A 14,581-nucleotide genomic window follows, 5' to 3' on the forward strand; every position below is an offset into this window, starting at 1 on the left:
AATTATTTCATTTATTTAGTTTTAGCTTATTTTTTAGAGTCTTTTTAGCTGGTGCTGGTTGCAGCTATAGTTTTCCCTCAAAGTTTCCACCCTAATATTAAGAGCAAGTAGACAGATGCCATTCAGAATAACAACGAAAAACGTTTTGCAATTTACCTGAAGACGGAGAACGGTTGATTCAGCGAAAGAAAAACTCAAAGGGGCGGGCATGAACTCGGACCGATGACTCAACCGAAGGCAAATGGAAAATAATGTTTTTCTTTTTTGATTATGTTATAAAAGAAATGGTAAACGTTGCAGCTGTGCAACCATGGAGTTATGGATGCACGCGGGAGGTTGCTAAGCACTCAAGAAGCTAGAGTCGCACGAGGCTATCGCCTCGTGCGACTCTTACGCTTCTTTCGTGCTTAGCAACCTCCCGCGTGCATCGATAACTCCATGGTTGCACGCTGCACATTTACCATTTCTTAATTGTAGTACCGGCAGAAGGTTCGTAAAAATCAAAGGGAGTAAAAGAAGTACCAAGACTTGTATTTTTGTTGAAGAGGAACCTATTAATTCTTAGTTAGACTGGAAAACCCACACAGGAAATCGTTTTAACCACGTAAATGACTCGTAGGTCCCATATATGCTAAATAAGCCTCTCCTATAGCCAATCGCAAAAGACTTCTCAGGCATTGATATGAGTTAAGCGGGAGAGTGGGGTTAAGAGTGCCACAACGTTATCGAGAGACTGAATCGTACCCAACAAGTACAGAAGTTCGTAAAAATCAAAGGCGGTAAAAAAAGAAACAGGTCTTGTGTTTTGTTGAAGAAGAACCCTTTAGTTTAGTGTAGACTCTAGACTAGGTTTCATAATTTCCCATTATTTTTTTGTTCAATCGAAAAGCAAATGTTATAAAAACTTAATGTTTTATGCATACTTGATGAATTTGCTCTTACTTTTAACTCAAAATTACCTCTAAGCCTGAGCTTAATTGCTTGAAGGCAGCTGCGCTCGAATTTAACCGCCAAACAAGAGGACGCCCAAAGGCGTTTACGCGGGATGTGTTGGTGTAAGAAAGAATTACCGGTATGATGAATGGAAATAGAAAGTTGAGTAGTGCATGCAACAAATGTGTGCAGGAGAGACGGAGATGTTCTCTTGAAGACTAATACACTAGAAGATGAGTTACACACAAGGGTTCCTTTGCTACTCAAAACAAAACGGGGGTATGGGGTAGTTCACTAAAATTTGCATTCCTTTACTAATGTTCCCCAAAAATGGACTTCCACATTCAACAATAGCATGTAATGTATCATACTTCCAATAACTACAGGGCTGCAAGGCTGCGCTCTGGAAGAAAATTTCAGGGAGCCCTTCGGGCTCCCCAAGCATTTTAGCTGGGGTGCCCAGGCCTAAAAGATCATTTTAGCTGGGGTGCTCGGGCCTCCAAGCTGGTCAGTGAAATTAATAAATCAGTGAGCTGTTAGTTCATTATTAAAAATTAAACAAATTATTTTCTGAACAAGTTAAGCAGAATTTGGTGAATATTTTTTCATGAAAAATCACATCCCTTTGAGCTCCTGAACGTGCAAAAAAAAAAAAAAAAACCCGCATGTTGTCATATGAAAGTAAGTTTTCGCGCCATTTGAGAAACGTGGGCAACGCAGCCGAATATTTCATGTTTTTTAAATAGAAAAGTAAGATTCTGGTCTGTTTATGTATTTTTTTATAAATAAAATTTGGGGTCAAAAATAAGGGCACTATTCTTTTTACTAATCATTTTGATTTAGGTTGAAAAGAAAATTCGCTTATTAAGATTGACCGAGATCCCGTAGAGCTTTCCTGGGAAACTGTTATGATTTCAACGAAACCGCGGCGCCCCCGGAGGGGTTACTTGGGTTAATTTTTGCTGGGTATGTGCCGCTGGCCTCTCAGAGCCCCTACCCCATTATAGTCTATTCTGTGGCCAATTGTAGACCCCATATTAGTCACTTTTGGGCAAATATGTAATTTTTGCGATCCCAACTTAGTCACTTTCTATTTATGTATGTACTTTATCAATCCTTTAACTGAATAGGTCATCAAAAAATGAATTGACCCATTTTTAATAAATTGAATGAAGAACACGTTACTTTTCACCTACAGTACAAATATCCTGGTACGTTTGCTAACCGTAAATATAAACAACTTTCTTACCCAAAAAATCTGAAAATGTGCGACCCCATTCTAGTAACTCTATTGAAAATGCAACCGCGTTCTAGTCAATCCAGTCGTGAAAATGCGACCTTATCGCACATCCCCATTAGCCTCTTATAAAGGAAGTGCGCCCCCCACCCCGCCCGGGCCGCCCCAAAGCTATTATCTCCTTTGGAATAGATCATCTTCTTGTAAAGTCTTCGTTTAAGTGCAGAACGGAAGTATTTTCTTTCTATATTATCGGTGAAATGACCAGGTCAAATGAGCTTTTGTGGATTTGGTTAGCTTTTGCGTATTTATTTTTAGTTGATACGTAATGCCACGTCACGACACGAAAGACAATGCGGGACTTTATAGATTTATACCCGATTCTAAAACAATCACGATTAATTGGCATCTCTTTTCTTTTTTATACATTGCATTTTACTGGAATAATATTCTTAGTTATGTTTTAGCCTCGCAGACACAGTAAAAAAACAAGTAAAAATATTTAATTAACATAAAAGAGTGACACCCCTGTTTATTCGGCGATTTTTCAAAATACTATTGTTTTGCGTCGCCGACCGTAGTTTACGCCTGTCAGAGCAAAAGTAACAATTTGTTTTGAAAAACTAACTAATGAACCATGCTAATTTGAAGAAAAAATTTCAATGTTATTTTAAAAAGCTGTTACCATCAAAACTGTGCAGCTTGTCACGTTCATAGAGGTCCATAGTAAAGGATTATGTTACATGTGAATTCACGGAAACGACCTTTTTAAAAACATCAACGCGTGCCCTCTGCCCGATTTAACAACATTTTCATAAAGCTTTTTGATAGACGTGCTACATATTCCTACATATAAGTCGAACTCAAGAGTTTCTTAGCGGGCGGGGCGTTCTTGTTTAGGCCGCGAAGAGACCAAGCGAGCTACGACTTCGCAAGTAATAAATTCCAGACATTCTAGCTTTTTGACTGTAAATCAACAACAAACTAAAAGCAGCAAGTCGCCCGGCTGGGCCACCTAGACAATATTTTCAGTCACCCGAGGCCAAGTCTTGCGCCGATAGATCTAGAGCACAGCCTTGAGTCTTTGTCCTCCTCTACGCTGTGAGCTTGCTTTTCCCTTCTTTGCTTACGCAGTATCTTTTTTCTGCTTGTGCAATCCAACCTGACTTCTAAGTGATTTGAAGTTGTAGCCAATAAAAATCACACAATTTTTTGGGACGGTCGCGGGATGCGGGAAAGTTAAAAAAAAACAAGGCAATTTTTGACTCCGAAGAAAACGAAAGGAATGCGCTCCCGAATTTAAGACGCTGCAGACTACGTCATCCCGCGTAATTATGCACTTTATGATCATACTGCCAAACATAACATTTCACACAACCGTTTAGTAAAATTGGCATTAAGCACGTATTTTCAACTAAATTTTCCACAGTCTTAGAGCTGTTCAAACAGTTTACAGAGAAAAGACAGAACTACAACTGGTGATAAATTGATAGTATTCATAGATCAAAAACTTTCCCGCGCTCTGGATCGCATGAGCATGATCACTGTTCCTCAGAAGCACAAAATTTCCTCTTGGCCTAAGACAGCCACATTAATAGATACTTACTCTACTCCTTGGCGTTGAATTTTTACTATTTATTTGACACAAATTTCCAGAACACACGTTTTAAAATGGGAGTTTTGAACACATTAAAAACACTAACAGCTCTACACTAGTGAAGAATAAATAACAATAATAATACTAATAATAATTTTACTTATTAATAACAAAAATGAATAATCCTGATAGGTATCGGTTAAGCAATGACAATGAAAGCAGCAGAAGTTTTAGACTTGATTTCCCTTAGCCTTATTCCGTTCTCCTTTATGTTAAAAATTTTCTTGATGTTCTTCAGTGGAGGCGTCTGTGGCCGAGCGGTTAACTCCTCGAACACAGGGGTTCAAGCCGCGCCCTTCGCGTTGTTTCCTTAGACAAGGAACTTCACTATCCATTTTTTCTCTGTTCATCCAGGTGTATAAATGGGCATCGGCGACATACAGCTGGGGGATAACCCTGAGATGGACTAGCATCCCGTCCAGAGGGGAGAAGCAATACTTCTAAACATGCTTCATGCTGAGGAAACCGGCATAAGCTCCGGCCGTTTGGACCTTTAGCTTGTGCGGCGTTAACCTTACGTTACCTTTAGTGGTCGCTACATGATAAATTAACTAAGGGATATTTTATCAGGATTCAGTGTAAAATATCACAAAGATACATTTATTAATTGTTCAAATTTACGCTGCATTTTCAGCGTCTAAAATAGTGATCAAAAAACCTTCTCCTCCCATGAATTCGTGATGAACAGCTTAAAAAACGCCGATAAATTGTGTATTTCTTACGTGAATACTTTGCGCTTCCTCGGGAATCGATCTAAAAATACTTTTCGTCGTGATCTGAATTTTGAGGAAATTACTTATCTATCCTCCTTATTTATGGCGTTTTCATCTAGTGTGTTAGTCTTTCCTTGTTGTCGATCGAAGTTAAGCAGTTGATAGTTTTTAAATAAACAAAGATAAAAAAAATAATAATGATGGTATATATCTCCTAGTTATTCTTAAGTGTATACTGTTAAGATTGACATCTCACTGTTGTAACTTCTGTTGTCTGGCACGTATTGCCTTCTGTGCAAAGATCTATCCTTCCTGAATTTGCCGCTTACCAAATAATCACTTCATTGAAATATGGAAGCTTAAAGAGTTCAGGAGTAAATATTCTGCACCGTTCCATATGAAAGGAAATTGACCCGATCTATACGTAGTTAATTTATGCAAAAGTCTAGCCAGTTTATTTTCGATCAACACCTTCTGTAGATCGACTAACTGACATAATTTTGAAACTGTAGTTTTTGATAGTACCTTGCCCCCTGTTATTGTTTAAATTTTGTTTAGGAGCCAATACTTTGTTCTCTCTCATTGCTCCCCCGCCCGTGTTATTTCGACTCGACAACCAAAGCTTTTAAAGGGCTTAAAAGAGAAATTAAGAAAGAATTCCTTTCAGACAAAATAAATAACTCGAAGGTTCAATGCTAATGAGTTTCTCCTAGCAAATTACAAAAGGCTTACTTGAGCATTGATGAGTTACCATAAATGATCTAATGACTAACTGACATCCCCTTTCAAACAAACGCCTCGTGGCTCATTGAATAAGCGCCGCTCTATGATATTATGTTTGCATTAGACGCCCTCGCTAATAAACATCCTTTGACTAGTAGACGTCCACATGAAAACCATTTCAAAAATTACTAGAAATTAGTAAAAAAGACCCAAATCATTCAAATTATTCAGTTACCTGCTTGATTAACAAGACTTTGAGCATTGCATCTTGTTCAGTGTTTCAAAGTTCCTTTTAAAAGTACGAATTGATTGGAGATGGCAACACAATAGCCTGAGTATCAGGCGTTTCTGGGGAAAAAGGGGAAAGATGAAAGCGAAAAAGGATGAGAGCTGAAGGAGAGAAACGGCCTTTCTTTCTCTTCTCCACCCTCCCCTCTCCGCCTTCCAAAATCTCCTCTCCCCTAGCCCCTTAGGAAGGCTTGATAATTAGGCTAGCAACACAATGACCCTGAACTAGGATTCTGACATAGCAGTTGAGATTTGAAAGAGCGCGGATAAGGATATCTAGGCGGCCTAGCTAGACAGAATATTCTGCTATTCATAAGCTCTCTTCACATTTTCGCCGAAAGCATATTAGTTTAGAAAATTAGGTTGTTACATAAATGACAATAAACTCCTTTCTCTTCTTTTAAATGATTCCTGTCATTAAACGCCCCTTGTTGTAACCCAAAAATTATTAAACGCCCTGGGCGTCTATGAGATCATTTACGGTATTAAAGCGGGTGGGTTTTCTGGCCATTATATAAAAATGAAGTGCCACAACGTTATCGAAAAAGCCAACTGTAGCCAACAAGTACTGAAGTTTGTAACAATTAAAACCCAGCAGTCAAAGGAGTAACAAACCCTTGTCAGAAGAACCTGCCAGTTTCTCTTTGCCGACAACAGACTTGGTTTTCCCATTAATAGGTTGACCCACAAGTAAATGTTATAAAAACTTAATGTTTTATGCACACGTGATAAAATGCACTTATTTTTTTCTCATATTCACCCGTTAAACCTGGGCTTAATGGCCTGAAGGCAGCTTCACCTCTTCTTCCTGTGGTTAACTGTGAAACTTGAGTAGCTGATGATACACTACCAAGACTCTACCAAAGATATCATTTTTTAAGTTTAATGTGTTAAAACATACTTTAATCAGTCTCAATCGATTTCTTAATACAACCACATGACCAAAATGAAGTGTTCTGGGTGGTTTGTAACATTTTAATACCCCACTGTTTCAATTCTGTCAAAAGGTCGGCTGGTGGATAATGCCGGAAAATTACGAACAAACTCACATATTGAAGGCCTCAGAGGACAGCTGTGCTGTGGCTTCGCAGGGGGCTTACAATTGTCAATAAAAGTTCTTCCACTCAAACAGCAGACGCAAAATACAGAGCAGTAATTCAAAGTTTCTTGACTGCATGTGTACAATTCCGTAGATACGTAGCAAAGCTAAGCATGAATTCAACGGCGAACGGATCCAGCGAGTCTTGGAGCTGCTTCGATCAGTTAAACTCCACTGCGTGGAAAATCGGAGGAACCGTTACCTACTGTCTCTTCATTATCGTTTCACTGGCCGCAAATTCTCTCATTGTTATGATCGTTTATAAAACGCCGAACTTAAGAAAGCCGATAAATTATTTCATCGGAAACATGGCCTCATCTGATTTGCTGTATCCAATATTCTTGGTACCGTGGAACCTGTCAAACTTGCTCACCAACTCGTTTCGTATCGGTGGTCAGCTTGGCCAGGCCTTGTGTAAGCTTTTCTTTTTCTTTATTAGCGCTTCCTTTGTCGTTTCTATTCAGAATCTGATTCTGATAGCAGTGGATCGCTTTGGAGCCGTGGTATTTCCACTCCGTTCCCCACTCATCGGATCCAAGCTGTGCCGCTTCTTCATTCTCGCCACGTGGATAGTTGCCGTAGCTGTCAGTTCGCCACACTTGTTCGCCAGCGAGTTCGTTGAAAACTCCGAGGGAACCTGGTGTGTTACGAAATGGAAGAAAGTATTTGGAGAGTCATCGTCCTATGCCAGTTTCCTACTGGCTAAACACATTCTGTTTATTTACATACCTGTGCTCTTCTTAGTAATTCTTTACCCAATCATTGTTATCAAGCTCAAGACACAGGCACACCCAGGTGAACAGTGGACCAACAATCAGCAACAGTGGAAAAGAAGAAACAGAAAAGTACTTCAAATGTCCATTGCTATCATAACAGTGTTTGTGTTTTGCTGGTTACCTCTCTCTATCAACTTTTTAATCACAGAGTATCAGGACAGTTCTACGCTTTCCTCGTGTAGTTTTTGGATATACGATGCAGTCACCATTTATATGGCTAACGCGTACTGTTTACTGTGCTATCAACCCGATTATCTGTTTTATGGTTAGCAGTAATTACCGAAAAGCTCTTAAAAGACTCATAAAATGTTCTTTAGTACAGGCGTAGGTCGTAAAAATGTGCTTTTGGTTGAAGATGTCAAGAGTTAGAGGTTCGTGGAACACGCGCGTAAATATATGTATCATGACTATCACTGTATTATTAGTAGTAATTATCGAAAAGGTCTTAGAATACTCATGAAATGTTCTTTTGTACAGTCGCACAAATGTCCTTTTGATTGACTATGTTAAGAATTACAAGGTATGTGAAACACTATCGAATAAAAAACCACTACGACTGCCTTTGCAGTACTTGACTGAGGATTAATAAAATGTATTCAGTTTAAATCTCCCATGACTGCGAAATGTGACATGTAGGCCACGTATTGTAAAAAGGTTGGGTGGTAAATAAAACTCAGGGACGGACCATTAGAAACCGTTATTGGGAGCGCAGGCGGGCAACGTAGAACTGTACAACTAACAACTGTTAATTACTGCAGAACCGCTAAGTTTAAGGAAGAGGTTCTGCCGTAAAAAGGAAACGAATAATTTTCAGGGACAATTACAAACTTCTGTTGAAATTTTAGCCCCACCCCGAGGTTTGACAGAATTTTTGCGTCGTCATAAGAAGACAAAAATCCGAATAGTGATAATGATATGAAATATCTCCTAGTGACTCTTAACTGTTTGTCTATTGTTGTAACTGTTGCTGTTCAGCGCGTATTGCATTTTTAATTTGTAATCACACATTCATAAATAATTTATTGCAAAGTTTAGCCAATAAAAAACGCTGAACACCTCGGTCCAGTGGATCGACTAATTGATCTGACATGATTTTCAAACTGTTATTTTAGTACCTGGCTTCCTCACTCTCATGTTTAAATTCTGTTCAGAAGCAAATACTTTATTCTCTCTCTTTGCTCTCCTTATTTTATACTGACTGGACAACCCAACCTTAACTCCCTTTAAGGTGCAATTTAAAACAGGAAATCGTTGTCACCAAGTAAATGATTCGAAGGTTCCATATAATGCTAATAAGCCCTTTCCTATAGCCAGTCACAAAGACTTCTCACGCATTGATATGAGTTAAGCGGGGGAGTGGGGTTTCTTGTAACACATATAATTGTAGTACCGGCAGAAGTTCGTAAAAATCAAAGGGAGTAAAAGAAGTAACAAGCCTTGTATTTTTCTTGAAGAAGGACCTGTTAATTCTTAGTTAGACTGGAAAACCCAAACTTAACCCCCTTTAAGGTGATATTTAAAATAGGAAATCGTTTCTCCAAGTAAATATTTCGAAGGTTCGATATAATGCTAATGAGCCGCTCCAATAGCCAATCGCAAAAGACTTCTCAGGTATTGATATGAGTTAAGCGGGGAAGTCGGGTTTCTTGTGAAGTGCCGCAACGTTATCGAGCGATAGAATCGTAGCCAACAAGTACAGAAGTTCGTAAAAATCAAAGGCGATAAAAGAAGTAACAAGCCTTGTATCAGACTTGTATTTTTGTTGAAGAAGAAGCCATTAGCTTAGTCTAAACTCTTGGTTTCATAATTTCCCATCTTTTGTTCGATCGAAAAGCAAATGTTGTAAAAACTTCATGTTTTATGCATACTTGATGAATATGCCATTATTTTTAACTCATATTTACCTGCTAAGCCTGAGCTTAATTTCTTGAAGGCAGCTGCGCTCGAGTTTAACTGCCAAATTGTGCACTCTATGATCGTATTGCCAAAGAAATATTTCACACACCTGTTAAGTAAAATTAGCATTAAGCACGTATTTTCAACAGTCGTAGGGCTGCTTCAAACAGTTTACAGAGAAACGGACAGAACTACAACTGGTGATAAATTGATAGTATTCATAGATGAAAAACTTTCCCGCGCTCTGGATCGCATAAGAGCGTGATCACTGTTCCTCAGCCGGCACAAACATTTCCTCGTGGCTGGGGCTAAAGAAGCTAAGAGCCACATTAATAGATGCTTGGTCACTCTACTCCTTGACGTTGTATTATTACTATTTATTTGACAGAAATTCCCTGAACATACGTTTTGAACACATTAAAATACACTAACAGCTCTACACTAGTGAAGATAACAATAATAATAGTAACTTGTTCATAATAAAAAGGAACAATCCGGATATGTAACGTTAAGCAATGAAAATGCAAGCATCAGAAATTTTAGACTTCATTTCCCTTAGCCTTATTCCGTTCTCCTTTATAGGCCTTTCCCGATTGCGCTGAGCACCTTTTGAGCACTTTTTTGAGTTTGGAGCACTATTTTGCATTTTGAGCACCCTTAAGCACTTTTTCGCACTTTGGGCAACATTTGAGCAATATTTCACATTTCGAGCAAATTTGGAGCAACATATGTCTTCTAAAACATTTTAAAGCAAAAACTGTGTGTCGCTCGCAACGAGAATCGTGTTCCAGGTCATAAATTTGAATAACTAATGATGTTGTCAAGAATAAAAGACCATTGTCATGGAAAGGCACGTGGACTTATCCTCACTGAGTGTGAGAAGAGAAGTTTCTGATTGGCTGATGTATCATGCGTGTGTCATCTCAAATTTCTAAATTATCTGATGCACTGCTGAATTTATTTACAATTCGTAACCGGCTTTAGTTTTTTTAAAATATTATTGTTCTATATTCTATCAACCTTTCGTAACAACCTGTCGAACAACACTACACAAAATAGATTGTTAATTACTTCAGTAAAAATTGACATATTTACGAAAAGCTTAGAGGTAACTGTTCACAACTTTTAGCACTTTTTGAGCACTATTTTGAGATTTTGAGCACTTTTTGAGCACTTTTTAGCCATTTTTGGCAGCACTTTTTTAGGATTTTACGAGTGTAATCGGGAAAGGCCTACTCCTTTATGTTTAAAATTTGCTTGATGCTCTTCAGTGGAGGCGTGCGTGGCTGAGCGGTTAACATCTCGAACTCCGGGGTTCAAGCCTCGCCCGTCGCGTTGTTTCCTTAGACAAGGAACTTCACTATCTACTTTGTCTCTCTTCACCCAGGTGTATAAATGGGTACCGGCGACATACAGCTGGGGGGTAACCCTGAGATGGAGTAGCATCCCGTCCAGAGGGGAGAAGCAATACTTCTAAACATGCTTCATGCTGAGGAAACCGGCATAAGCTCCGGCCGTTTGGACCTTTAGCTCGTGCGGCGTTAACCTTACGTTACCTTTAGTGGTCGCTGCATGATAAATTGACTAAGGGATATTTTATCAGGATTCAATGTTAGATATCATAAAGATTCATTTATTAGTTGTTTTAATTCCATTGCAACTTCAACGTCTAAAATAGTGATTAAAAGAAACCTTCTCATTTCATGAGTTTGTTGTCATGAAACGTGTATTTCTCATGTGAATACGTTACACTTCCTGGCGGGAATCGATCTAAAAACTTACCTTTCGTCGTGATCTGAATTTTATGGAAATTACTTCTCTATCCTCCTTATTTATGGCGTTTTTAGCTAGTGTGTTAGTTTTTCCTTGTCTTCGATCGAATTTAAGCAGTTGATGGTTTTTAAATGAAACAAAGATACAAAAATAATCGTGATGGTATGGAATATGTCCGAGTCAGTATGTTAAGATTGACCCATTAGCCTTCGTCAAGAGCCATAATAGGATGATCATGGCTCTTGGCTCAGGTTCAAGGGGCGCCGCGCAAAGAGCTCAAGCTAAGTGATTATAACACGCGCGATCTAGGGAAGGGAACAGTGGCGAGTAAATAAAAAAAAAAGGTAAGTGGGAACCCTCCCTAGCCCTCGTGCGTTTTTTAAATAATTTTTCACTGCAAGACAGCACTATTATCTTATCTTGGGCCTGGAGAGTTTATAATTAGGGTATTTGGGGCGGAAAGATAGTAATGACCTTTTAGGCAAGCGAGTACCGTGAAGGACAAAAGAAGGCACAACAGAAAGAGAAAGAAATGATTCGACGACAACTTATGTAACGGCAACCAGGTTTGTACAGATCTAGGAAAACGAGGTAGCCGCCGTCATTCTACTACGAGTTTTAGCAAGAATGTCGAAGTGGCGGAAAAAAGTTATCAATGTTAGAAGTTTTATCATTTTGCGATCGGGAGAGGGTATAATCTCCTGCTCTTAGGGTAACAGTGCTAACTGTAGGTAAAAGTAAAATGAAGCTTTCTGGGGAGTCTATATTTTAAGAATAAGCGAAATCTCGTACTCGTACCCGTCCTCCGAGTCCTGGAATCTAAAGGTCTCTATTATAATAACAGAGAGCTTTAGATTGAGGCTGTTTACATGGACGGAGGAAGATCCTAATACCAGAAAGATCCTAAAAGGTGGAATAACTTAACGTTGGGTTTACATGCAGAAATTTCGGCCCGTGAGTTGTCCAAGTAGAGAAGGTTAGACAAAGAATTAAAAATGGTGGATGACAAAGTAAAAAATGCAATTTGGGTCCTTCTGCTCTCTTTACTGGCGTAAATCACTACCTTTCAGCTGAATTAACACAATAATCTGCTCGTGGATTACTCCAAACGAAATGGTCGGCCTTTATTGCTGTAATTAGCCACTGAACGACCCGCCGACATTTTTGTAGCGTTTGTCCCTAGTACTTGGATCTTCCTACATCTCCGCTAAGAAGATCCTAGTACTAGGAAGATCCTAGCGCTAGGGACAACGCTTACAACAACAACGACCCTTTGCATGTAAACTGAATAGAGAAAACATATGGCGCTAGGATGATCCGCCCTCTATGATCTTCCTGGTACTAGGATCTTCCTCCCTCCATGTAAACAGCTCCTAAAACGAGAACGACAGCGAGTACAAGATTTTCTAAATACTTAGTAGTGCGCGCGCGAACCAACGTTATTTTGGCGGGAAAAATTAATAGGCATCTTCATTTTACTTCGGACGTCGTAGTGGCGAAAACAAGTTATCGAATGATAGGACTGACAGGAATTTTATCATGGGGACTACTCGTAGTCTATTGCGAGAGGGCTTTACCTCCTTCAACGGAAAATAAGCGTACTAACTTCTGTGGTGGAAAAAAAGAAAAAAGAAAGGACAATGAAGGTTTCCGGGGTGTAATAGATGAGAAAACTTAAAACTATATAATGTCACCCTCGTCCTCGAATCTGATTATTAATACTGCGATAAGGCGGTGTTTTCCAACAAAAATAAAGGAAAGGAAAGGAAAGAAAAAAAGAACGCTTGATCGCAAATTCGCATTATGTGTGCTTTCTTTTTGCCAAACCGACCGATTCTAAACCAGTATATCTAATCACTGGAACAAAGCCACGACGACATCAATCGAACAAAGTGTTAAACGGATAGAAGCTTTCCTTTTATGTTTTGACCAAAATGTTGATTACAGTCAAACCCCGCATTACCACGGACACCGACTTAGCCTGCGTAGCAGGCGTCGAAAGGGGTAGGGGATAGGGAAAAAGGGAAAAAGGGAGGGGGTAGCGCTTTTCTCCCTCCCCCTCTCCCTGCCCTTTTTGCGCCTGCCACGCAGGCTAGGGCACCTAACGTCAATTTTCGGAAAATATCTGTTCGGAAGACGATTTGAGATCTATAATTTTCGGAACATTTGTTGTAAAATTTCTTGCTTGCCCGCCTCTCCTAGGATTTTCGAATATCTAAAAAAGATGGTAAAATTGCCCATTTTTAACGGGTTTTATCCTAAAAAGGTCACCTAGAATTTTCGGGAGCCTTTTTTTCTGACTGAAAATTTCGAAAAGGTAAGTTTTGATGACTATAATTTTCGGATCATTAGACTTTCAGCTAGAAAATCCGAAAAGATAAACAATTTGTAGGGAATAATAAATATGCCCATATCTACCGTTTAAATACTAAAATACGTTTAACAATGCTATGTTTAAGTAGCCTGAATTTCATCCGATTACGTCGAGTCGTTATTACTCCCTCAGTAATGTCTTTCACGTTGAGAGGACAAAACGACTCGAAGCAATGGGATGAAATTCAGGCTAATGTTTAAGTAGTTTTGAACTGCATTCTCGTTGGTTGCCCCTGAACAAGTCGCACTGTGAATGGCGTCAAGTGGTCTTTAACTTTTTTCTTTTGGCCAAAGAAAAGGTAGAAACGGGAGGAGGTCTGTCGTGGAATAGATATTATGCTCTTTGACTACCTTCATTTTCTTGAATAACTCTGACGTTTGTCAAACCTGTGACAGTCAACCTGTATTAAGCAGTCATTAAGCCATTCCCAAAGGGTGACCGCTTAATACTGGTTTGAATGTACTTCTCATTCTGCGTCATTTTAAATTTATTCAAAGATCGGAGCGACCAGTTAGACTGACCAGCTCTGTAGATGCACCACGTTTTTCCGGCCGAAGAGTCTGAGACCAACATCTCCGGTAATTTTAGCACAATGTAAAGCACCCTATCAGAAAGCGTTGGCATCGGTGATGGCACCGGTAATGAGAACGGCAAAATAAATAAATAAATAAATAAACATAAACAAACAAACAAAAAAACACAGAAATGAAACACAAAACAAAATTAAAAACGTTAATAGCCTGTGTATCAGTCGTTTCGGCTTCATTTTAGCAAAACGGGAGAAGTGCGAGAGACGCACGAAGGGGAGCAAAAAATGAGTAGAAGCTTCATTTTTTTCCTTGCCCTCGCTTCGCGCGTCTCCCGCGCTTCTCTCGCTTGGATAAAAAGGAACGGAAAAGAGTCGAATCCCAAGGAGACAGAAAAAAACAACAATTCTACACTTTAATACAGCGTACTTGTTTGTACATTTTCCTACCGTCACTGCACTTCTGTGACACAGAACTTCATAATTGTAAGTTTTATGCAAGACGTGAACCAAATACAACGACTTCCTCTACCTTTTCTTTACTTATTTAGCCCTGATACAGTTCCCTAGAACTTAGCCCCAGGGG

At 39.2% G+C, this 14,581-nt stretch overlaps 1 protein-coding gene across 1 annotated transcript; it reads left to right on the forward strand.

Moving 5' to 3' along the window:
- Nucleotides 1-6,958: 6,958 nt before the first annotated feature.
- Nucleotides 6,959-7,696, forward strand: LOC140927291 (substance-K receptor-like). Its single transcript, XM_073376915.1, has one exon. It carries the CDS (start codon nucleotides 6,959-6,961, stop codon nucleotides 7,694-7,696), a length of 738 nt encoding a protein of 245 aa, XP_073233016.1.
- Nucleotides 7,697-14,581: the final 6,885 nt, after the last annotated feature.

This window comes from Porites lutea, chromosome 1 (assembly GCF_958299795.1).
Source record: "Porites lutea chromosome 1, jaPorLute2.1, whole genome shotgun sequence".
In the NCBI taxonomy this organism is placed as follows: domain Eukaryota; kingdom Metazoa; phylum Cnidaria; class Anthozoa; order Scleractinia; family Poritidae; genus Porites; species Porites lutea.

Coding starts and splice junctions, on each gene's coding strand:
- LOC140927291 (XM_073376915.1), top strand. CDS start 6,959: ATGGCCTCATCTGATTTGCTGTATCCAATATTCTTGGTACCGTGGAAC.